The sequence below is a fragment of the Clytia hemisphaerica genome, unplaced genomic scaffold (genome assembly GCF_902728285.1).
Source record: "Clytia hemisphaerica strain Z4C2 unplaced genomic scaffold, Clytia hemisphaerica genome assembly, whole genome shotgun sequence".
NCBI lineage: Eukaryota > Metazoa > Cnidaria > Hydrozoa > Leptothecata > Clytiidae > Clytia > Clytia hemisphaerica.
In genome coordinates, this window is record NW_027103833.1 from 675,990 (window position 1) to 702,051 (window position 26,062).

The window sequence follows — 26,062 nt, forward strand, 5'->3', positions numbered from 1 at the left end:
AAAAAGTCTTTTCGAAAGCAGCACCGAGGACCTTTTTTTAACAGCTGTTCCCTACCCCATTGTCTGGAAAATTGAGCTTTTTCCCATTCTTAGAAAATCGCCTTCCTAGAAATAAAATCTGTTTCCTGGAAAAATATGAGCCTCCATTCAAAAATCATATTTCCTGGAAATTCAACCTGGTTCTAGGTTTTATCAAGGCGAGTTCCTGAACTCAAATTACATTTCCTGGAAATTTCGACCTGTTCCTGAGTTTTTGCAAGGTTATTCTTGAACTCAAATTCATTTCCTGGAATTTCGACCTGTTTCCTGGGTCTTTTTGGGGAAATAATGTGTCGCAAATTACTTTTCCTGGAAATTTTGACCTGTTTCCTCGATTCGTCCTTGGTAAAATCAACCTCAAATACCGACGAAACCGTTTGTTTGTAAAAAGACTGTCGTTTGTAAAGGACTGCGCAGGAAGAGGAAAAACTAAAAACGCTTCACGCCCCTAGAGATGCTTTCTTGCCCTCCCTGATATCGATTGCTAACTCCATCGTCACCAAAAGTCAAATTTGGTGTAATTTCTAATGTTGGTTCATTATGCCTGTTATTATGCCTTATGTGTTTTTGCATTATGAACATATTTACCTGTTTTATTGTGTTCTATACATTAACATTATTACACGTTCTATATTATTATGCATCATTATGGGTTATATATTTTGCATGCATTATGTATTTTTAATTATTATGCGATGAGGTTAGTAGAAACCACTCATCTAAACAAGTTTCGGTCCCAGCATTTCCAAACTCAAAGATCCGACTCTCTACTCAAGATTTCCGACTCACGGCTCAAACTTTCGGACCCATTACTCAAGAGTTACCTAGACTTTAATAACATCACAGTATTACGCCAGTGACAAACAGACAAATAAATAACGCTAGTGGTATTAGACGATCCTATCGTCTAACTTAGGTCACTGTGTAAAGGGAATAATTTAGAAGAGGGAAATTTCGGAAATTTTCGGTGCAGAAGTGTTAACAGTTTATCCCAAACTCTACCGCTCTATCTAACAAGGTATGAGAGGCTTTTTCTTTACTTTAATTCTGTTCCACTTCTTTTTTTCTGGACCCACTGTATACGAACCAAAGTTTGAAAATAGACCTTTAATGAGACTCGGATCCCATCGGAGAGATTGGCAGATGTCTTTAATGTACCCGGGGGGGTACCAGGCAAAATGGGCTACGGGGATGCGCCGCTGGTCAGGGTACCTATTTTAACCTCTGCGAGTCCCAGGTAGGGTTGCAAAAACAACCAAAATAGAAAAATCAGTCCCTCGTAGGGTGCCTTTTTTTTTGGAAAATTTGGGAAAAAGTAGTGAATTTTGAGAAAATTTTGGAATTTTTAGTCCCATTCAGGGTTACTTTTTTTGCAAAAGCGAGTCCCACGTAGGGTCCATTTTTCGAACCTCAGCGGAGCACCCCCGTCGGTCGGCAAGAGTAGTACCCCCCGGAACGTACCGCCATCAGCAATCAATCAGGCGGCTCTCGACTCTCTTTGTTGTTGTAACCTTAAATGTTGATCGTTGGACCCGATAATCTCGAAAATTCGGGGCTGCGGCGGCGTGGTGCCAAAGACTTTTTCTAAAAATTTCCGTTGTACGGTCAGGTGAAATTGTGTAAACCAAACCATCCAGTAAATCACTCGGAAAAAAAATTGTACGAGCTCGGAAGACTCATGGAATTTTTTGAGATTTTCGGGATTTTTGAGACTTTTGGATAATACACCTATTTCCTATTAACAGATTCATGCAAAAGTCACGAAAAAACGTCGAGTAAACAAACTTTTGTTTGATTGGCGGAGGCATGCAAAGATTACCTCATACTCTGGACATTTTGAAAAATATGCTTGTATATGCAATATTTCAGCCAATCAGAGACTTTCTCGACGTTTTTCGTGACTTTTTTACATGAATCCGCTAAGAGGAAATACGTGTATTGCAATTAAGTGCGGCTGATTAAATAATTATTTTTTTGGAGGTACTGCACTAATAGTAGGAGGAAATAATTTACTTTGAACCGTTTACTTTCCTATGGCACTAAAAATTAGAGGAAAATTTCAGTCTACCCGCACTAAATAAGAGGAAAAATAATAAAACAGACAAATTTGCTTTTGTTTTTGTTTTTTTCTTAAACTTTTGAGGAGTAGAGCTTTCTACAAACAGTGCTTGTCTCAAAAGTCAATTCCTTCCGTCAAGAAGAAAAATCAAGAAACAGATGATCCTTCTGATTTTTAGTATTATTGGAGCTTCAGATTGTGAAAGAGAGATCTTAAAACAGAATTTTAACAGCATCTTTTATAATCCGCACTATGATTAGAGAAAAAATCGACTTTTACCCCGTTAAATTAGAGGAAAATCAGAAATAGTTGAAAAGCGTCCGCGCTAAATTTCAGAGGAAATAAATTAGTCCGACTTTGTCAAAATAATTAATCCGCATTAATTATAGAGGAAGAATAAAAGCTGACAACCCAATTATAACACCACCCACTACACGACTCTGCCGGCACACAGGACAGTCCGGTGTCAAAAAGTATCCTTTCACTACACCGGACGTGGTAAGTCCGGTGTTGAATACCGAGAGTTCTAGGCACCAGGCATATGCATCGGAAAAAAATTTACCCGCACAAAACACATTGGACTTTGAGTCCGGTGTTAGGATTGTCCGGTGGTAAAAAGTATGCTTATCCAACACCGGAAATCGGACATCCACTACGTTCAGTGCTGTCGAGTCCGGTGCGCCGGCAGGTTCGTCCCACTACCCTCTTTTAAAATGAAATAAGTCAAAAAACCCTAAATGTCTACGAAAATAAAATCTTTAGTTTGTCAAAAAAAAAAATGCCGAAAATCCCCTAATTGTCCCTAAACTTCCTCTTAAAAAATCCAAAAGATTTCTAAGATTTAGAATTCAGAAAATCTCTGAAAATTTTTTTAAAAAATCTCAGAAAATCCTGAGAAATCCAAATAATCTCTAAAAAATTCCCCAAAACCATTGAAATCTCTATGAAAAAACGCTTTTGGCCTCGTACACTTCTCAAGTGATTTACCCGCCTCAATTTTTCTCTCAGGGCGATTAAAGGGCATCTGTGTTAACTAAGGTTGTCGACCTAACTATGACAATTCGACAATTTTATTACATTATTTCATACCACCGAAAAATCCCGAAAAATTTCCAGAATTTTTTAGAAAAATTAGCGAAATCTCAAAAAATTCACATTAAAAATCTCAAAAATTTCACATAATCTCAAAAACTTACTGAACTTAGTCCGTACCTTGAATATTTTAATGAGAATAACGATTCCAGAAATTACAGAATAACATTTTTGATAACTTTACAGTTTAGATAGATACTTTTTAACATAATACTGATGGCAGATAGGCATAGATACAGAACAAAGTTAACAAAAAATATAAGTTGAATAAGAATGGTTCATTGTTCTTTATTTTAAATTCAATGTCAATTCCTCCTCTTGGAAACTTTCATCGTGACAATGTCTTCGTCATCTAAGTCCAAGACGAGTTTTTCTTGTCCGTTTATCTTCAGTCGCTCACCATATCGATCGTATGCCCAGGCATGGACATCGCGTTTGTTAAGAGATGGTTTTACGTGACATTTCGTTCGAATTGAGGTCCCGGCTGCCACGCGTTTCCTTTTTATTGTCACTTTGCTTGCTTCTGGCTCCGATAGTGTTGATGCTTTCAGTATTACTTCAATTTCTAAGTCCGTTTCATTGTTAACTTTTATCGAACTTGTCGTGGCTGGACGTGCAACAGGTGCAAGTGGCATTTCTTGGGTTTCGATTTCAATCGTTTCTACAAATAGAAAAAAAAGTACTTAAATATACTGAATGCAGTATTTCCACGTGACACAAGTGCTACTCTTACTAAAATACAGGAAAACGGTTTTTCCTTTCCTTAGAGATTTATTTGACTGATACTTCGAACCTTAAACTCGAGCCATCAAAATCATATAAAGTTAGCCTGGGGATGTGGAATGAGCAGCGAAGGGTCAATAACAGAATCAATTAGAATTAGATAATATTCACTTTCTATACATACCTTGTGTGCTTTGTTCAGCGCCCATGATTAAGATGTTATGGTTACTCTGGTTAGATGCGACGACGTCTTGACCGAATGGATGATGAAAGGCAAATGATTATTGCCTAACGTCAACAGCTCGAATTTATACGAATATTTTCGAATACACCCCAGACAGACGACAGACTGTTGTATAGTAAGAGATTGAATGAGCACGAAAGGACATATATCGATTTGAACTTATATACAAAAAATTTCGAATGCGCCAGACAAAGTTGTCTGGAAGTTTGTCTGTGAAGAAAGGAAAATGAAATCGAACTTCTTTTTCGTTTTTAAACGCCTTTGAAGTGCCGACACAGATAATGCGTTACGGCGTTACAGAGAATCGTCTGGAATCTTTTCGGACGAAAGCAGTCGGAAAAAGGCAAAGAAATTCGGTCGATTCGTTAAATCTTAAAAACCTTTGTAGTTCCGACATGGTGCCTTGAATTGTATTGTCTAAAAACATTTTTAGGGTCGAAAGCAAAAAGTGGTTCGACCGAAATGTATTTTTATTCCTATTTGAATTTTCCAGAAATTCGTGACCAGACGTATATGACGTAATATTTAGACTGGAATAATTTTCGGTGTTATTCCCATTCCCTCATAATTCGATAATTAATACGATAATATTGTTACGGGATAGGTCTGAAACTATACTATACCAATAATTCCGCTCCTTTTTTTTTTATCATAATATTCAGCTTATATCATAATTAGTTTCTCGGTTTAGTCGTCTAGGATACTAGACTACACGTAATGTAGGAAAAGCCTTTGAAGTGCCGACAGTGCGCCAGGTAGAATTGTCGATTCTTCAAGCGTGCTTCATAAAAACCCGGGGGTATCTTGCCGACCGATTGGGGTTCGCCGCTGGGGGCTCGAAAAAGTGTCCCTGCCTGAATAATGAGACTGAAGTTGACATTTTCTTCTTAATTAAGAAATATGTAATAAATTTGATAAAGTCATAACTGTATGCTGTTATAATGTTGTTAAATGAAGGAACATATATGCGGAAATAAAATCACGTGAAATTTTTCGATTAATCGCGTGCTTTGGCTGCCACACCCTTTGCTCTACTTTTGCAACCTTGTGTATTTATAGAAATTCAGCTGAGAAATTCTAGCAAAAAAATCCGATTGGGGCCCAAGGCTATGTCAATTAGTTTCCCGCGCACGATCCATCCATAAAAAAAAAATTGATGTGGACTTGATTCACGGGGGTTGAATATCAATAATTAGATCTATTCTCTATTGAATTATTACTGAAAAATATGCCAATTTAAGATTCATAGGATAAAAATTATTATTTGATATAAATTAAAACAATATTATATTTTCACGCTTCTAAAACTACATAACAGAATTTTTTCTTTATTTGTTCACCCCCGTCGGGACAATCTGAACGACGGGGGTCTCGTTTTAAATTTATATTGCTTTAAAATCTATGGTATGCAAATTAAATAACTATTTTTTCTTAAATTTATAAAAAAATGTATTTTTATTAATCTTGGGAAATTGTTAATTCTTTTATAATCATGCATTTTTTTGACAAAATACATCAGTTCCTCAGTTTCATACCCCCGGTTTTTACGATGTACGTTTTCGAAAAGCAGTGAAACTTGAAGATGATGGACTTGTAAAGAAAAACGAGGAATCACGAAATCGCACAAGCCACATGCTGCAGGTAAAAGTTGGAATTTTACATGATTCATACACAAGACGACAAGACTTCATCAAGATCGAAAGAAATGCTGATTTTACTTTTTAAAAGTACAAAAGGTATGAAGTTTCTCTCACTGTTTTCAAAAATGTGTATTAGAATTTAGGATAGGATTACTGTAGTACTACAACTCAATATAATCAAACTACGAAACTAATGATGATGAATGTTTCCTGTCACCTTGCTTGGGTATAATCTGTCATTTTGAATGTTTGTTTTTCCAATTTTTTTTTATGTTTTGAGTCTAAGCAAACAGCTGAATCATCCATCTCCTTTCAGTAATTAAAATTTGTATTGATAAAAACCAGGCACCAGAAAAGTCTGTTATTTGGAGGTGATGAAAGTTATCCCTCGTTGTTTGATGAAAGTATAACCCCAGTTGACAGTACCTTCAGAAAAAATAACAATAATATCAAGTCAGCTGGTTTGGTCACTTTTTACACTGGTTTTCTGATTTTGAAGATGTGGAAAATGGGCTGAAAAACAATTTGCCCTGACATTTTCTTTTGGGGAAAGGATTGTGGTTGATTTTTCATAAACTTTATTCAGAAATACTCTTTCTGCCCACCATTTTTTGACACAAAATCCTGCCGGCAAACCCAAAATGCTGGGGCTTTTTTTGGGTGAAAGACTTTGATTTTTCACGATTTTCAAAAATTTATATACTGTAGTACTGAAAGACCTTGACTTGTTTATTTATTTCGGTTCTATCGCGTAGGTCTATAAAGGTATTACTTCTTTATTTTCAAGATGAAAGAACTTTTCTCTAAAAAAGTGTATGAAAAGGTGCTAGTGGGTATATCTCACTAGTCCAATATTTTCTAGTTCAACAGCAAAACAGTCCGAATCTAGACAAAATTGAATCAGCCTGGAAGTTTGTCTACTCTGACTGCTATTTTGTCCGAATATCGACGCACAATCTGTAAATATTAACAAGCTTTTTCTTTTGTCTAGCAGCGGCCTGCCCAAAATTAAGCCATCTTAGAAACAAACTATTTTGCCAATTCTGGTCATTCAATTTTTCATATTTCAAATATTACCCATTCCTCTACTTTGTCACTAATATCAGTGAACTGTCTCCCTCCCTCAGCAAATGGACGAACTGGCTTATTCCATGCACGATGCAAAAAAAATTTAATTGCCTGGCTAGTACAGCATGCTGCCGTTGCTTATTGCTGGAACACTAATTTTTTTCTATTACTCGTCAGACAAAATCTGTTTCGGAAAACTGGCGCAACCGTCAGATGTATTGTTGAATTTAATTTATGGTCGGACAATAAAGAGTTGACTTTGAAAAACTCCCACAGACAGTATTGATCATACAAAAGATTTATTTTCTCAAGTTGTTGTTGAAAGGCTAAAGCTAAACTGACCCACTTCGCAATCAAAGTTTTTATGAAATTGGGGGTTGGGAAAAGGGCTGTGTGGAGTGCTTAGCATCGCCTTTTTAAGGTTGTCCTTGCTTTGGCACACAGTTCCTTCTCTTTCATACCAAAAACAAGTTAATATACTAGCCCAGGCTGTTTGGAGTGCTTAGCATCGCCTTTGTCAAAAGGTTGTCCTTGCTTTGGCACACAGTCTCTCACGCTTAATCAAAGAAATTAATAAATTGCGTACTTTTTATCAATGACATTTGTTCTTTTTTATTTTCAAGATAATAAATAGAGAGCAAATTCTTTGAAAAGAAAGTGTAGGGAATGGTATAAGCATAGCCAGTATTTGTCATACAATCTCATTTTCTGAATCAAGAATAAAGTTGTTGTTGTTTTGGGGCTAAAGCTAAACTGATCCACTTCGCAATCAAAGTTTTTATGAAATTGGGGGTTGGGAAAAGGGCTGTGTGGAGTGCTTAGCATCGCCTTTTTAAGGTTGTCCTTGCTTTGGCACACAGTTCCTTCTCTTTCATACCAAAAACAAGTTAATATACTAGCCCAGGCTGTGTGGAGTGCTTAGCATCGCCTTTGTCAAAAGGTTGTCCTTGCTTTGGCACACAGTCTCTCACGCTTAATCAAAGAAATTTAATACATTGCGTACTTTTTTATCACTATGACATTGTTCTTTTTCATTTTCAAGATAAAAGAGAACAAATTCTTTGAAAAAAAGTGTTGGGAATGGTATCAGCATAGCCATTATATGTCATACAATCTCATTTTCTAAATCAAGAATAAAGTTGTTGTTGTTTTGGGGCTTAAGCTAAACTAACCCACTTCGCAATCAAAGTTTTTATGAAATTGGGGGTTGGGAAAAGGGCTGTGTGGAGTGCTTAGCATCGCCTTTTAAGGTTGTCCTTGCTTTGGCACACAGTTCCTTCTCTTTCATACCAAAAACAAGTTAATATACTAGCCCAGGCTGTGTGGAGTGCTTAGCATCGCCTTTGTCAAAAGGTTGTCCTTGCTTTGGCACACAGTCTCTCACGCTTAATCAAAGAAATTAATAAATTGCGTACTTTTTATCAATGACATTTGTTCTTTTTTATTTTCAAGATAATAAATAGAGAGCAAATTCTTTGAAAAGAAAGTGTAGGGAATGGTATAAGCATAGCCAGTATTTGTCATACAATCTCATTTTCTGAATCAAGAATAAAGTTGTTGTTGTTTTGGGGCTAAAGCTAAACTGATCCACTTCGCAATCAAAGTTTTTATGAAATTGGGGGTTGGGAAAAGGGCTGTGTGGAGTGCTTAGCATCGCCTTTTTAAGGTTGTCCTTGCTTTGGCACACAGTTCCTTCTCTTTCATACCAAAAACAAGTTAATATACTAGCCCAGGCTGTGTGGAGTGCTTAGCATCGCCTTTGTCAAAAGGTTGTCCTTGCTTTGGCACACAGTCTCTCACGCTTAATCAAAGAAATTTTAAATACATTGCGTACTTTTTATCAATGACATTGTTCTTTTTTATTTTTAAGATAATAGAGAACAAATTCTTTGAAAAGAAAGTGTAGGGAACGGTTTCAGTGTAGCCAGTATTTGTCATACAATCTCATTTTCTGAATTAAGAATAAAGTTGTTGTTGTTTGGGGGCTAAAGCTAAACTAACCCACTTCGCAATCAAAGTTTTTATGAAATTGGGGGTTGGGAAAAGGGCTGTGTGGAGTGCTTAGCATCGCCTTTTTAAGGTTGTCCTTGCTTTGGCACACAGTTCCTTCTCTTTCATACCAAAAACAAGTTAATATACTAGCCCAGGCTGTGTGGAGTGCTTAGCATCGCCTTTGTCAAAAGGTTGTCCTTGCTTTGGCACACAGTCTCTCACGCTTATCAAAGAAATTTAATACATTGCGTACTTTTTTATCAATATGACATTGTTCTTTTTCATTTTCAAGATAAAAGAGAACAAATTCTTTGAAAAAAAGTGTTGGGAATGGTATCAGCATAGCCATTATTTGTCATACAATCTCATTTTCTAAATCAAGAATAAAGTTGTTGTTGTTTTGGGGCTTAAGCTAAACTAACCCACTTCGCAATCAAAGTTTTTATGAAATTGGGGGTTGGGAAAAGGGCTGTGTGGAGTGCTTAGCATCGCCTTTTTAAGGTTGTCCTTGCTTTGGCACACAGTTCCTTCTCTTTCATACCAAAAAAAAACAAGTTAATATACTAGCCCAGGCTGTGTGGAGTGCTTAGCATCGCCTTTGTCAAAAGGTTGTCCTTGCTTTGGCACACAGTCTCTCACGCTTAATCAAAGAAATTAATAAATTGCGTACTTTTTATCAATGACATTTGTTCTTTTTTATTTTCAAGATAATAAATAGAGAGCAAATTCTTTGAAAAGAAAGTGTAGGGAATGGTATAAGCATAGCCAGTATTTGTCATACAATCTCATTTTCTGAATCAAGAATAAAGTTGTTGTTGTTTTGGGGCTAAAGCTAAACTGATCCACTTCGCAATCAAAGTTTTTATGAAATTGGGGGTTGGGGGTTGGGAAAAGGGCTGTGTGGAGTGCTTAGCATCGCCTTTTTAAGGTTGTCCTTGCTTTGGCACACAGTTCCTTCTCTTTCATACCAAAAACAAGTTAATATACTAGCCCAGGCTGTGTGGAGTGCTTAGCATCGCCTTTGTCAAAAGGTTGTCCTTGCTTTGGCACACAGTCTCTCACGCTTAATCAAAGAAATTTTAAATACATTGCGTACTTTTTATCAATGACATTGTTCTTTTTTATTTTTAAGATAATAGAGAACAAATTCTTTGAAAAGAAAGTGTAGGGAACGGTTTCAGTGTAGCCAGTATTTGTCATACAATCTCATTATCTGAATCAAAAAAAAGTTGTTGTTGTTTTGGGGGAGCTAAAGCCAATCTGATTCACTTGATATATACAGGCTTGTTTATAAGAATAGTACCAAGATTCGGGTGAGTGTTGAGAGTGAGATATTAAGAAAATTAAAAGAAATTAGGTCAAAATTCTCTTGTTTCTGGAAATCGACCAGATGAATATTTATTTTGGCAGCCACCCGGGCTGTAAAATCTTTTTTTATTTTGATGTTTATTCAATTAACACAAACAGTATTCGTCCTTGAAAGTATGGAAAAAGCATAATTTTTGCGAAGAAAATCAGTCAAACAAATATTCTTCTTGAAACAGTAGAACGATCTTTAAAATGTAAAAAAATTATTTTGTGTTGTCTGAGTGAGATTTTTTTTGTCACTCGCATTTCCAGAAACAATATTTCTTTTTTGTGTAAGCGTAACTTTTAACAGAAGATGCTTTGCTTTATAATGATATGGTTGGATTACTAGCTCTGATACAGATAAATGAAAAAGAAGAATATTTTAAGAATATATCACCCTTAGATTGGGACTTATTCCTAAGAGTACTTTATTTTCAGATGAAAAGACCTATATTAATAGAAAAAAATTGTGTAGTCAGCTGATTATTAAATTGGGGTTCAAGGTGCAGTTAAAGGGTACACAATTGTCTGTGACTGTCTAGAGAAAATTGGTTCTGGAGATTTTTATCTTACTTTTTAAGCTTTCCAGCCCAAAAGACGTATATTTTTGTCTTCAAGACCTTAAATTAAAAGGCCGATTTGTTTCATCACTATTATTGCTATATTTACTATAAGTGCTCTCATTTCAATTTTTTGTCTCCAAAACCTTAGCCCTTTTTTGTAAATAAACTTGCAAACTCCCTATCAGCAAAAATAGTAAAACTTCAACCTTCTGCAAGCAAAGCAAAGATTGCAATTTCTTCCAGTTTCTTCGCAGTAAACATTTGCATCTTAAATCAGACTGGATGATGTTTTTTTAGCCTGATTGCTGACTCTAAACTAATAAAGTTAGAAGAGTGAAGAGCTGCAACTGTAGTTTGCTCCATGCACGGGTCTATATCTGAGATCAAAATAGCAGTTATTTTCATAATGGTGGAAAAGGGGCCACACAGCTGTGAATAAACAATTGATTGAAAGTTACTTTTTAAATTTTAAAGCACAACCAGGGATCGTCAAGATAGCAGACAACAAAACTTGCAATATTTGCTATCATTTTCAAAGTTTTCATGGAATTTCATAGCATATCTGCTAAAATCAGATAGCATCTACAGCATTTATAGTAAGTGAAACAAATATGTCCAAAGTATTTCAGATGTTCAAATGACTCTTAATAAACCAGCTGTGCTGGAAGGTCAGCCCGAAATGATAAGAAAGATTAGAAGATAAGAAGATTAAAATAATTAATTCAAGGAAAACTAGTTGTCCCGTATTTTCCAAGGAAAATTACTTATCGCGTATTTTCCAAAGAAAATTAGTTATTGCGTACTCTTAGGTGCCAAATAAACGGGCCCACCTGCTTGTTAATTTTTCGATTTTGGGGGTTTCAGAAGTACAATTTCCAACCCCCCGGCAATTAGGTCCCCCCGTTTATCAAAATTTCGAAAATTTTCCAACCCCCCCCCGTTTATTTGGCACCTAAGAGTATTTTCCAAGGAAGATCACTAGACCGTATTTTCCAAGGAAAATCACTGCTCCGTATTTTCTGAGGAAAATTAGTTGTTGCGTATTTTCCAAGGAAAATTAATTATTGCGTATTATCCAAGGAAAATTAGTTATTGCGTATTATCCAAGGAAAATTAGTTATTGCGTATTATCCAAGGAAAATTAGTTGTTGCGTATTTTCCAAGGAAAATCACTGGTCCGTATTTTCCAAGGAAAATCCTTTGTTCCGTTCTTTCCCAGGAAAATCAATTTTCACGTATTTTTCAAGGAAAATTAACCATTACATACTTTCCAAGGAAAATCAATTGTTCCCTATAGCTAATTTCCAAAGGAAACCATTCTAATTTCCAAAGGAAATCATTTGTGTCGTACATGTTTTTTTTTATAAGCAAGTGTATGCCCCTTGGTCAGGCTCGTGTATGCTTAAGTTCTCAAAGCATCCAGGCATAGTTTATGCTTATTATATGCTTAAGAATCATGCTTATGATTCACCCCGAGCCAAGTTTTTTATGAAATTTCTGAAATTTTGTAAAAGTTTGTTCAGATTTTGGGAGCAGTGGAATGTTAGCTTGCCGTGGAATGTCTTATTTTTTACTTGACCTCTACAAAACCTTTTTAAACAGATAAAAATGACCACTTGAAAAATATTTTAGGCTGACATATATGCTCATGTTATGCTTAGGAATTCTGCAAATTTCAGCCTTCATATGCTTAAGCGTTATGCTTATAAAAAAAAAAACATGTATTCTCCAAGGAAAATCACAGCACTTTATTGATTTTCTTTTGAAAGAAAAGACGTACATGTTTTTTTTAATAAGCAAGTGTCTGCCCCTACATCAGGCTTGCATTATGCTTAGCATTCTATTGTTCTCAAACAATAGAGCCATTGTTTAGGTACCAAAAACTGAGCCTGCATATGCTTATAAACGCTATGCTTATAAAAGAAAAAACATGTATTTCCCTTGCAAAAAAAACAAAATAACTGAAATTCCTTGAGCAATCATTAGTTGGATTTTTCTTTTTGAAAAAGAAGATTATTATTCCCTTGAGAAACACACAAAATCAATTTCCTATGCGAAAATTCATAGCCTGTCTTATTTAATTGAAAATACAGATTTTATTTATTTTTCTCTTGGAAAACTGCTCAGAATGATGATTTCACAAACTGGGGGGAGGAGTCTTCAAAAGTCATGCATCCGACATGTTCTAGTCCATGATTGCTCCAGTTTTTCCGAAACCAATTTTGCCCGACAAAAAGTGTCAAAAGAATATTTGTTTCAGAAAAAACGTTATTAGCCTGTCTGACTAGCCAACCAATTTTTAACAGTTCAAAGTAGGCGGAGGACCGTGTCCGTCTAGTACAGACTTTTAAACTAAATTTAGGGAAAAAGTCTCTCAAAGGGTCCTAAAATCATCAAAATTTTGTCTCTCAAAGGGGCGATTTTCGATTTTTGCCTCGGACATACCTGTCACCTCGCAAACCTAAGTACCCCCCCCCCTCCCGGAGCATCCCTGTACCCCTTTTTGCCAAATATTCACCCATGTATATCTCGAGGAAAGTGTATTGGAACTTTGTGATTCAAAGGCAGATTTTGGATGAAAATTGTATCAAAAGTATCAAAAGATTAAAGGACAACAACAAGATCTGCTATTTAAAAAGATAATTTTCTCGTCCTCCATCATCTTCCGTGCAAATTTTGTTAACAGCTAGTTAAGCATCGTCGGGGCAGGGCGGGACGATACTTGGATGGGGGACCAACCTGGTAAGTCTGTTTTAGACTTTTAGAAAGAAAAATATCAACAAGGAGTATGAAAATCTAGTGAAAATCAATTGATATTTAAGGTTAAAAATATTCATAGAGCCTCGTTTTTTGTTTGACATTCTGTTTTTATCTTTTTGAAGGCGTTTTCAAGCTCAGAAAATTATGATCTGTACCTCAAGACTGAGGACCGTCTGGACCGTTATAAAGCCAAGGAGTGCTTGAAAAATCAATGTTTTTGATTAGGTCTGAAATATTTTTTATCCCTGTGGATAGATAAGTTTAGAAAAGAAAAAAAAATACATGTGGGGGAATCGAACCCTAGACCATCTGGCTCTGAGTCTGATGCTCTACCGACAGAGCTAATTAATCGAAAATATGCGCGAAAGCAAATGTTTTTATATTACAAAAAAAAGTAATAAAAAATGACGTAATGTAATTGCGTAAAACATTTTCATTGGCGCATACAAAACAATAGGCAGGATTTTCATTGTTATTTTGTCGATACTGGCGTAATCATTTGAGAGCAGGTGTATTCCGATCAGAATAACAACTAATACTTACTTAGCGCTAGCCATTAGCGATACAAGGTTCTAGAAATCCGTTCGGGAATGTTTTGCCGAAAACGTAAATCGGGGAAACACTTTTTTGAACACGGACGCAGCATGGAAAAAGCCGATTTGAAAGCTCAGCTTGGGCTGACCAAAAAGTATAGAATTGTATTATTTAGCTATAAAAAAAAGTGTTTTTGATTAATTTTTTAGAGATCTATAAAATTTTGAAGATTTGAACAAAAATGACTTTTTAGAAACATTGATTTTTCATATACCTTTTGTGTTGCCTCATAATTTTTGCCCTAAATCAAATCGAATGTTCACTTGGACGTATTTCTATAAAAAATGTTGCGCACTGGAAAGGTTAATTAAAGAAATGATTTGTATACTATAGTTTGATGGTACATTATTAGACCTTTAACGCCAACCCTTATTGGGGTTATTTTCGGGCATTAAAAGAACTGGCATTTAAAAGGGCTGATATATTCAATGTTTCACAAAAATCAGTGATTCCAACTACTTAATACCAACAAATTTTAGTCAATTTACTTTTTTTAGGCCTTAAATTAATTAAATTGTGATTTTTGTACGTTTTGGTGTTATATTTACGACCCTAATAGGCATAATCCCAAAATTAGGCTGTGGGGTAAAATGGCAGGGCCAAAAAGATACTTAGTTAGAAACTCAATTAAAATTGACTATCAAACTGTATCAAATAATAAGGGTACCAGACAGTCATCAATTCTCTTTAATTTTCACCTCATTCTTCAAAGCTCTTTGAAAGTTTGTAGATTTGTAATCTTGATCATTATGCACAAATTAGATTGAACCCATGAAGCTTCAAGCTGAATGTCGCTTTAAACAGGACACAATTTATACAAACTTCAATCATATCGACAGATTGTACCTAGCCCACTTAGTGTTAAGGCAAGCACCAGTGAGCTCATCTGAAGTTTAATATTGTTAAAAAGTGAAGTTGATTTTAAGTAAAACAGGACAGGAAATATATTTATATTATATGAATTTGATTTATTTAATTGCATCTAATATTCTTTTGATAATGATTGAGTAGAGTCCAGTATTTATTTCTTGTCTTCATCTCTAAAACTTTTTACTCACACAGGTGACAATATGAAAGTGAAGATGAAACAACGTTGAGCTGATATCAAAGAACTTGGGTTTGCAACTATCCAGGTGTTTCTTTTTACAATTTTTCATTATGGCTTCTAAGCTCGTAAACTCATGGTTTGATGAGTGTGTTTCATTTAATGAGAACAAGTACGTCTTGTTGAACAAGTTGAAAGAAAGCTTCAGGCATTTCCATTTTCCTTTTGGTGAGGAGGTTGATAATGATTGTTTAGAAAATGAAATTAAAAGAATTTTCATGGAGAAGGGTGTCAAGTTTCTTCGAAAATTTTCAGGAAACATGGAAAGAAATTTTTGAAGGTATTTAGAGTTGAGTTGAGGAGGGATTTGAGCATTGCCCATAAAGTTTCTGTGATTAAAACGGTTGGAACATGTCAAGAGCTATCCATGTCCCATGAAGGAATGAATGCTGAAAGTGTAGCTGACGAAGAAACAATGTCCAACTGGGACAATGATTGTTTGCCTTTAGAAACTTGTTCAGACCTTAAAGATACATCAATTGCAGATAAAACACCAATAGTCCAAGGAAAATTAAGTTTACCAGGTGATTCTTATATGAGTGAAAATGGGGTTGAGGAAATGAATGTTCCAGGTTCCATTTCTGATTTTGAGTTCGATGCCTATTCTGTCAGTGACTCCAGCATCTCTCCTATGTGTCCAAAAAGTAGTTTTCTTGAAGGTGAGGATCGTTTCACTTCTGAGGATGAAAGTAGCGATGAAAGTAGCGATGTTGCAGTGGAAGAAACCAACAGTGGGAAATATCCAATTGAACCTGTTTCGGAAAAACCTTTTGATAAAAAATTGGACAACAACCCTTTTGGCAACAAGTCCCCGTCCTCATCTAAACCTGCAAAGTGTGAGATTCACAATGATACTCAAGAAACAAAAAAAAAGAATTCTTTTGTTGATTATTTTAAACAAAGCCAAACAAAGAAAAGATCGTCTGACACATTATCAACATACCCTGCAAAACAGTTTTCTTTTAGAAAAGTAAAGGAATCTCTTTACTATGACAATTTGGTCTTTTCAAGATTTTATGAGAATTACAAAACAATTACGCCTTCTAACCTACCATCATGCCAATTTGATAGCTCTGAAAAATTCCTTGATGCAAAATTTCCGATATCTGGTTGCGAAAAAGAGAAAATGGCAAATATAATAGACAGGGCAAAATCTTATAAAGGTTTTCTAGAGTTAAAAATGAACGTTTTTTTATGTGCTTCTTTTCCACCAATCCCAGCAGGAAATCTTGTAAAACAATTTATTGATTATATTGAACCTGGTACTCCAATACCACAATTTTCTTCTCTGAGCAGTGCTTCAAAACTGTTGTTTAAGTGTGAAGTGTGTGAATTGTACTCTTTTTACCTGAAAACAACTGGCAAAGGCTGTCAAACACGCTTAGGGAAACTGGAAGGCTGTCGCCAACTGTACGAACATGGAAATGCAAACCATCACATTAACGCAATTGAATTTTTGAAAAGTCAATCAAAAGAATCAGAAAAAGTTATCACGCATCAACAATCTAAAAAACATGTTTCGAACTACTTTAAAGATTTGATATCAGAAAAGGGTAAACAAGTTCCTTGTATGTTTGTTTGGGACCAAAAAATAGTTACTACATTTGAAGACGATCAGTCAATAAGGCGCAAATCACCTAAGACCTTTTTCAAAGAACAGAAATTGTGGAAAAATTGTGAAGCTCATCATCAAGACTGTAATATATTTGCAAACTGGAAAAAAAATCACTCCGAAGAGCATGCTAAATTATGCAGGGAACTTGAATTTCGATCTGGCAGATCTGTTTTTGTCCCAGCAAACAACCAGAAAATACTAATTCAAGGTGAGACGGTCACAATTAAAGGCGGTATAAAATCACTTGATCCTCCATGCTTAGGATCTGCAGTAAATATTGGCCCACACCCTTACACTTGTCAGAATTGCCATCGACAGCTAAAAGATCTCAACAAAGTATTGAAAAGTCGTGAAAATAAAGCCTCACTTCCTACAAGTGAATCAAGGGTTGGGAAAAAAGGCATGAGAAAAGATTATTACACTAAAAGTGAAAAGGAAAAACACTTTCATGAAACCTTTCAAAGGAATGAAGCGTTAGTGAAAGAAAACAAAGAATACAGAAGAATGATTTACAGTAAAACAAACTGGCAAAAACTTTTACTTGAAAGTTGCGAAAATGACGACGTTAAAAAGCTAGTTCTAGACCTTGTATTCTTACTCAAGCAAAGCATCAACCAAACAATAAAAAAAGAAATCATCACAAATGTTTTAGGGAAACTGAAATCTGGGGTTAATCACAAATTCAAACCAGTAATTAAAGATATTGCTACGTTTTTTCACAATTCTTTAGGCCCCAATAAGTACAGCTTACTTCAGGATCTATTTGGTTTACCGGGTAAAACATTAGCCAAGTCTCACGGGAAGCAGACTCAACTTTGTCTGGGGTTAAATGAGAAGGTGTTTGAAAATGGCACGGTGTTGTACGATGGGGGACCGGTTGTTGATGCCACAGATGAAGCAAGAACTTTGAGGTTTCTCACTGCTGTTGTTGGGAAGGATGAAAGGATCGAAATCATTGGTGAATGTTGGGATCCAGATATCAGCAAGTGGGATAATTCGAGAGTCTTTTTGGAGGATATTGTCAAGAAAGAAGGATTTGTAGATGAGTTTTCTGCTCTGGAAAATTATGTCACCAAAACAATCAAGCAAAATCAACTGGCTAAAGATACAGCCATCCACAATTTACTTTCTGCATCAGGAGTAGAGTCTAAACCTTTGATATATCTAATCTGGCCCACTGCTAATTCAGGTTACCGTTCTGCATCTTTTGAAAATTTGGGATGTTGTTAGACAAAAATGCTTTTTATCACCATCTGGAGAGTGGCGAAAAAAACCGATCAATCTTGTCGGTCATGCCTCGGATTCTGCCGGCTTTCAATTAGCTGCAGCTGTCACTTTAATGACACCTTTAACTAAAGCTTTCCAAAAAGACGTCAAGTATTTGACATTGGATGCTGGAGCAAGCCAGTATGCTGCCCCATATTTTGGTCCTTTACCTTCGATTGCTTACTTGGATTATGACCACAATCTTCGCCTTTTCCTCAAATGTTTGAAGTACGAGACATTAGATCTCAACTTATTTCCAAATTCATCTAATACTCACATTGCATCCATTAATCATCTTCAAGAACTGAAGATCATTCTTGATGATTCTGGTAATGGTCATCTTTGCACCTTTTCAAACAATGATCTGCTTTTTGCTCGCTTCCTTGATCAAAATTGTGATGCTGCTTTGAAGGTGTTCACCAATAGAATTGCAGATCTTTTGCGGGAGCATGTTCCAGGCTCAAGTGGGACATCTTTATACATCAAAGGTGTGGTAGCTCTGTTCAGACCATTTCTTTTTCCAGAATGTGACCCTATTTCAATAATGGAAAGTTTGTCAGAGGGAATAACTATTTTTAGAATCTGGAGGAAAATATTGCAGCTTAAAGGTAAGAGATTGAGCGCTGTTGCAGGGGCAGCTAAAAATGCTTCTAAACGGGGTAGTTTTCTCACTTATGGATGTTTCAAAACTGCTGAAATTTTATTCGCTGCTGGCACGTGTCACATGTTAGCCATGTTTGCTCATTTTAAAGATAAGGGCACATCGATGCTCCCCCTTTCCAATTGTGGCACCAAAACTACTGAGAGGATCATAAGCGAGGTTCAAGGAAAAACAAACCAGTTGCAATCTTTAGATGCACAGCCGACATTAGCAGGAATCATGAGTAAGATTTCAAAGGTGCAAACTAATCATACTGCCTTGGATAACATAATAGCGGCTGGAGGAAAAAAACAAAGTTCAACAAACAGGAGAAGACTATCAGACAAGCTTGTAAAGGCAGCCAAATCTGATTATATGTATCCCGAGTCTTATGCTGATTTTCAGAAGCAGCTGACGATTGCCTTCAAAAAGGGTGTTGATAAGGGTATCGACTTGTATAGAGAATATTGCAAGGAAGGTTTGAAATTTTTGAAGGAAAAGAAGGTTAGTCTGAGTTTTTTGACTGAGTTTAAGAATGGAGTTCCAAAGAAAAACATGTTTGATGGCTCTGTAAGTGAGGAATACGCCATGGAGAAATTGAAGATGAATCCTGCAGAACTTTTTGTTGAGGATGCTGTGAGTGAAGAAAATCTTATCACTAAATATCTCAATCCTGAAGATATTGGTAAGATTTGGGACTCAGATAAAGACAGTGACAATGTCAAAGATGAAGAATTGATCCCTGACGAGATGTTGACCGATCTTGAGTCAAATGATGACAAGACCGAAGGTGTAAATTCCGAAGGACGAAAGTGGTTTCTTTCAAAAATAATCAATGGAGAAAAGAAAGAGATTCATCTGGCACAGGCTTTGAAATTGCTGATCCCAAGAGAGTTTGTTTCAAGAGAACGTTCACGTAGGCACATTGCATCGAAGTTTCTTCCAGATAGAAAAGAGATAAATGAAAGTCACAATGTCATTCTTTTCAGGTTTGTTGTTGCAAAGATTTCAGGAAAGATCACCATTTGCAAAGTCGCAGCTTTAAATTCGAGTGGCAAAAGTGTCAAGAGTGCTTCTAATTTGGATTACGGTGTAACATGCCAACTCATTCCTCTTAAAAAGTCGGAACAAAATTTGTATGTGTTGCCTCAGAAAATCCTTGTTAGCAGTTGGATAAATGTTTGCAATATTTTAGGAGAAGTCAAAATGTCTTGTAACAAATCCAACCAATTTAGTATACTGGAAAAATCGCTTAGTGTTTTGGAAGAGGCTGAACAAACTCTCAAGGAAGCTGCTGATCGTAAATTTGCTCAAAGTGTTTCGAAAAACCTGCTACCTGCAGAATTTTACGAGGTAGAGGATATCATTGATAAGAAGATAGATCCAAAAAGTGAAGAGTATTTGTATCTTGTGAAATTCAAGGGGAAAGAAGACTCTCCAGTGTGGCTCAACCAATCTTGTTTTGATCGTAAAATCCACTTTAGTAAGAGAATGGGCTTCAAATGTAGCGAAAAGGTATTTGCCTCTCAAAACTCATCTTTTATGGAGTTCGCTTTGAAAGACGGAAAGTCTTCTCATCAAACCTCTTCTTCTGCAAAGCGAAAATCATCTAATCCAACCCTGACACCAATCCCTTCTAAAAGAAAGCGAACGAAGCAACCTGTCTCTGTTTCTGCAAAGTCGAAATCCATACTTAAGGCATTTTCATTTGATAAAACACTGTCTTTGAATAAAAAGGAAGGTTCTGCTGCGGTTGATGTCGATGTTGTAATTTCTTCTGACACTGAAGAGAGAAGTGCTGACCGTAGCGACGAAAAGATCTTTCAGGATGCCATGAAAAAGTTAAGGAACGGTGAATGGGTTAGTGGTGTTATTGTCAAGAAAGCTACTGATATATTGAAAACACAATTTCCTCATCTTCAAGGGCTCCAAGAAACTTTGAAATCCAAAAGTCAATTGTCAAAGTTCAAAGCAGTAGATTTCGAGGTTGATAGCATCCAAGTTCATCATGCTGGTGGTTCCCACTGGGTTTTGTCATCGTCAAAAGAGGGCAACGTTTTTGTATACGATAGCCTTTATGATGAACCTACAGATGATTTGAAACTACAGTTATTGCTATGCTATAAAAACTTTATGAAAGATGGTCAGTTAAAAGTTCAATATAAACCAGTTTCAAAACAGGCTGGTTCAACAGATTGTGGTATTTTCGTCATTGCTTATGCTTTCGATATTGCCAGTGGGAGATCCCCTGAAAAAATCATTTATAACCAGTTTACCATGAGAGCACATCTTTCGACTTGCATTAATAGAAGGTCTTTTTCACATTTTCCAGTTGTTCTCAATGATAATTCAGATACTAAAATTTGTTCAGTATTTATGATCAAGTAGACCAAAACATTTAAGAAAACACGATTATGTACCGAATCAATTGCACTTCACTGTTCCTTAGATGTATGGCAGTTTTAATAATGTATGGTGGGTTAGTGGTTTTTTTCCTGGGTTGGTGTACAGTTCGATTTTTTTGTAGATTGGTAATGGTTTGGTTTTTCCAGATGGAGTTGCAGTTTTGTTGTTTCTGGGTAGGGTTGCAGTTTTGTTGTTTGTTGGTGGGTTATAGTTTCAGTGTTGCCAGATGGGGTTCCATCATTGCTGTTTGTGGGTGGCTGACATTTTCGGGGCTGCTAGATGGGGAGTTCCAGCATTGCTGTTTGCGGGTGGGCGATAGTTTCAGTGTTGCCAGATGGGGTTCCAGTATTGCTGTTTGTGGGTGGCCGACAATTTCAGTGCTGCTAGATGGGGCTGGCTTGTAATTTAGTTGTTTGCAGGTGGGTGGGGGTTTCAGTGCTGCTAGATGGGATTACATTTTTGTTATTTGCGGGTGGCTGACAGTTAGTTTTTATGGATGAGGTTGCAGTTTTGTTACTGAATGAGCTGGCAACTATGGTGTTCCTGAATTGGTTGTGCTGGCAACTATGGTGTTCCTGAATTGGTTGTGCTGGCAACTATGGTGTTCCTGAATTGGTTGTGCTTGCAACTATGGTGTTCCTGAATGACCTGGCAGCTACAGCCGTTCCTGAATATATTGACAGTCTTTGTGTTCCGGGCTGGCATTTTGGTGTTACTTTTCTTTTGTTTGTTGGTGGTTGGATTGAAATTTTGATTTTTTGGGATGGGTGACGACAGTCTTTCTCATCATGGAAGGCGGTCGTGGTTTTTTATCTTGTTTATAGATCTTTGGTCTTGCGTGACTTGATCCTTTCTTTTACTTTTTATAACGGTTTGATTGCAGAGTTCGTGTGTGGCGAGGATACCAGTTTTGGAGGAGTTAGATGGAGTACAATATTGAATGATGAGATGCAAATTATTAAGATTCTATGAAATTGAAGTGGGCTCCACGGTTTTTTCTCATAATTGGCTTACGCAACTAAAGCGGTTAAAACATGCCTGTTTCATTGGGTAAACGAGTTTTTTATCCGAAGAGTCTGAATTACCACCGCAGATTTGAAAAAGGTGCATAATTCCAATTCATAGAATCAAAGGTACATAATCTTGTTAACTCGGGACCACCAGTAGGACGGAATGTTACCTTTGAATTATTCTGTTTTCAGATGACAATCCCGCATCACTTTGGATTTTGATTATTTTGTATATAGTAGCGGTTTTCAGGTTAATATTAGTCTTTTGGAATTTTTGTTTTAATCAAACATAGTTAGTGTTCATAATTAAATCTCACTACTTCAAACCAGTAATCGAATATTTCGGGGAGTGGTTAAATCTTATCTTTTTCGTTCGTATTAATTCATGTACAGTCAACAGAAGACAGCTTGTTTGATCCAGTTGTCAAATTTTTTGGGAGTGGTTGAAATTTATCTTTTCGTTCGTATTAATTCATGTACAGTCAACAGAAGACAGCCTGTTTGATCCAGTTGTCAATTTTTTTGGGAGTGGTTGAAATTTATCTTTTCGTTCATATTTATTGATGTAATATACAGTCAACAGAAGATCAGAGTTGCAGCTTGTTACTTTGATCCAGCATCCAAATATTTTGGGGGAGTGGGGTTTTGTTTCAATTGTTCATGGAGTTGACTGAATCGATTATAGTAAACCGAGTATCGTAATTCAAAGGTAACGTTCTGTTGGTGTGGTGGACCAGCCTGACCCAATTTTTGGGTCATGCCAAGGCGCGAGTGTGGGGCGCCTTCTACTCCAAATATAAAGGATTCTACTATTGGTCATGAATAAGAACGGTTACTTTTTACTGCAAACTAAAACCGTCATAATTCATGTCTCATTAAAATAGGAATAAGATCATAAATTGTTTTTGTTAAATATTCGTCTAATTAGTTGCGGGACGGCGGTTCGGGGGGTGGAATGGGTTCCCTGATTCCGTGCGTCAATTTGTACCTAAATTTCCGACCCAAATTTCCGTCCGTAAATTCCGACACAGCTTTTTAAGAACGTCTTTACAATGTGTTCTCCTCGAATTCAAGAGTTTTCGATTTGTTTCCCTTTTCTATCTCTTGCTCTCAGAATTTTACGCTGAAAGTAAGCCTGAATTTTAAGCCCGAAGGGCTAGAAGTGAATCTCATGTCTTTCCCGGACAAAACCAAGTGATGCTTCAACAATTTTCACCAAATAACGGATGAAGAATTGAATAGAAATGATATTTTTTCCGAAATGTCATTTTTTCAAAATCTAGCGGTAAACGCTTTTTTCAATCTTTGCATTTGTATGATAACCATGTGGGTCGCGCAACTTTGGAAGATTCGTTTCTAGCCTTCGGCTTAATTCATTGTGCCTGAGTGTGTGTACTCTATTTTGCTTTTCTTTTCTTTAAGCTTCTGGCTGTACAATACCCGTATGTGGCAAGATTCTATCAGTTATCTTTAGTAAGTGGCTTTTAAAATAATTTTTGTTAGTTTTTAATTCGCGAAATTTTATTGTAAACTTCGCGGTTTTATGGCATAAAAGTTGGTACGATTTCTCTCTTCTGGAATATTGAGTGTAAGTAAAGAAATTGTGGGCAGAATGTTGATTCATTTTTTTTTACCTTTCAGCTATCGATCATCTGGGTTCTCTGGCAACTGGAGTGGGAATATACATATAACGACCGACTATCGAGAGCACCTTTAACTTTCCTCCGATATTAGAACGCTGAAGATTTGCTACAAAGTTCAAAAATCGCTTTCAACCGCTTTCAACAAAATTTTCAACCAACGAAAATAGTGACCGAGAGAGAATATTCCGTCGATAAGGAATTTTAGTCGAGTTTGGAAACTATTCTAGTCGCGAGTTAGGGAGTTGTTAGTTTCGAGTTGGGGAGTTAAAAAATTACCGGCTAGCGAAAAAGAATAACATACATCAAAAGTACGATTTTCAAAGTAAATGTAATATGAGAGTAATATATAACACATATAATACGTATAATACATATACCACCTGTAATATGCTTATTTGCCTTAAACATGTGCGCTGAGAGCATGGAAAGCTATTTTCTACTGTCAATTCATATCCATTTATATTTCCTGCATCACATTGAGTAACTGTATTTTATAATGTGATCAGAATTTTTATTAAAAAGTGTATCAATTCCAATGATAAAATGACAAAAGAAAGTGTCATTATTTTTCTAACTCTATAAGGTATCTCTGCGAATTTTTTAAATTAGAAAATTTTCGGTCGCCGTAAATTTTTACGAACTCCCCAACTCGAAACTAGCAACTCCCCAACTCACTAACTAGAACATTACCTAGACTAATTTTAGTTCCATTGCAATTGAACTTTTTTCGAACTTTAGTCTACTTTTTGAGATTTTCTATTTATACTACTGTACCGACTGATTTGAATTCCAAACCAGACTCTTTTAATTTTTTAAATTTTCAATGAATTTTTGTAATATGACCAGTATTAAATAATTACCGAAGAACGTTTGATAAAACTGAATTCGTAGTACGTTATTCATAGTCGAACGTGCGCAACGCACTGGGCTCAACTTCAGTGGCTTCAAATCATTCATAGGACCGATTGTAGCAAAACAAACTAACTTTAAAACTCATTATTGAAGTCACAAAAGATAATTCCACAAAGATTATAACAGTAAATATTTGTCAATGCTAGTTTTAATTAAATCATACAATTCTAATACGAGCTGAAAGAATATGAGATGGCGAAAACCAAGCAAGCATACTATCAGAAAATTTACATGTAACTCCAACTTTAAAATCAATGTTAGTACCTTAAAAGAATTTATTTTCCCAAGAACTAAAATATTTTTGAATAGCCAAAATCCAAAGAAAATTCTTCACTGAGAACTTAGTTTAAGCAATTTGACGACTTTTAGGTTTTTTTGTCAAAGTAGAAAAAAAAATTATTTGAGCTATAAAACTAGTAGTGTTCGGCAAATCAATTCATTTTAAGTATTAAAAAATGGTTAACAGCCAAGTCATTCAAACATCTTTACAGAGGTCTCTGTTTTTAAAATCTTCCATCATTGCTTTGCAGTCGCTATCCATGGGGAGATTCAAAATATTTTGGTTGAATGGTCTAAGGATTGTCAAATCAGACAATCTTCTAATCCTACTTAAAGGGACATAGACAAAACTAAGATCGATCCTCTTCATCCCCTTTGGAGGAATTAAGTCAATGACAATACTGCTCAAAGTTTGCCCTTGACTTTTATGAGCTGTGCAAGCAAAGGCAGGGACGAGCGGAAAGTGATTCCTTTTGATTGTGAGACTTTTCGCTCCCGGTTTGATAGTAAACGATCCATGCGCAGGGAAGACTGGAACATGATTTCTATCCAATCCTGTTAGCCCATGTAAATTGATACGATTAAACTCCACAACAAGATAAGGTAATGGTTCGTTTAAAACTACAACTCCAGCATGGTGAGAATTTGTTTGATTTTTGGGAGTTGGAATTGACCTGATGACTCCTGTGGCGCCGTTTGTCAAGCCAAGCTCAGTTGATATATTCCTCGTAAGAAAGACAGGCATTCCTTGATACAATGGAAGTTGACCAAGTAGACCATCAGTTTTAGTGCTTGGTAGCGATTTTAATGTGGATATCTCATTTTCATCTAGCTCTTTTTTTGACATCGACAGACTTTGAAACATAGACTGTATTTGATTTTGCATAGTCATCAATAAAAAAAATTATTGATTTCTCGAACTAGCTGATTGCCAGGAACAATAATTGGATCTTTGGTAGGAGTAACGGGGCTTGAATTGCATCCAATCACCCTGGACGATAACACCATGTAATCCTCGAGTGTAGATTTCCCTAAAAAAAAGAAAACATCCGCGGAAGAAAG

At 36.1% G+C, this 26,062-nt stretch overlaps 2 protein-coding genes across 4 annotated transcripts; one reads left to right on the forward strand and one right to left on the reverse strand.

The window, feature by feature from the left end:
• Window positions 1-3,412: 3,412 nt before the first annotated feature.
• Window positions 3,413-4,614, reverse strand: LOC136806898 (uncharacterized). The gene is made up of 2 exons (XM_067063486.1): window positions 4,098-4,614; window positions 3,413-3,851 (listed from the first exon to the last, which is right to left on the reverse strand). Exons 1-2 carry the CDS (start codon window positions 4,120-4,122, stop codon window positions 3,496-3,498), a joined length of 381 nt encoding a protein of 126 aa, XP_066919587.1. The 5' UTR covers window positions 4,123-4,614; the 3' UTR covers window positions 3,413-3,495.
• Window positions 4,615-5,743: 1,129 nt separating this feature from the next.
• On the forward strand, window positions 5,744-24,693 carry LOC136806886 (uncharacterized). Of its 3 annotated transcripts, XR_010846620.1 has the most exons (4): window positions 5,744-5,893; window positions 15,187-15,257; window positions 23,589-23,639; window positions 23,808-24,693. XR_010846620.1 is itself a non-coding variant. In XM_067063475.1 (2 exons), the coding sequence occupies exon 2, from the start codon at window positions 18,184-18,186 to the stop codon at window positions 21,136-21,138; it is 2,955 nt and encodes a 984-aa protein (XP_066919576.1). In that variant the 5' UTR covers window positions 5,744-5,893; window positions 15,187-18,183; the 3' UTR covers window positions 21,139-22,954. The 3 variants fall into 3 exon arrangements, 1 of the variants encoding a protein (XP_066919576.1); XR_010846621.1 differs by lacking the exon at window positions 15,187-15,257; XM_067063475.1 differs by lacking the exons at window positions 23,589-23,639; window positions 23,808-24,693 and having other exon boundaries at window positions 15,187-22,954.
• The last annotated feature ends 1,369 nt before the right edge of the window (window positions 24,694-26,062 follow it).

What these genes read in the sequence shown, in the direction of transcription:
- LOC136806898 (XM_067063486.1), bottom strand. Translation starts at nt 4,122, where the DNA reads ATGGGCGCTGAACAAAGCACACAAG. An exon ending in CGCTGAACAAAGCACACAAG is followed by an intron (nt 3,852 to 4,097) that starts GTATGTATAGAA and finishes TTCTATTTGTAG; the next exon opens with AAACGATTGAAATCGAAACC.
- LOC136806886 (XM_067063475.1), top strand. Translation starts at nt 18,184, where the DNA reads ATGACACCTTTAACTAAAGCTTTCCAAAAAGACGTCAAGTATTTGACA.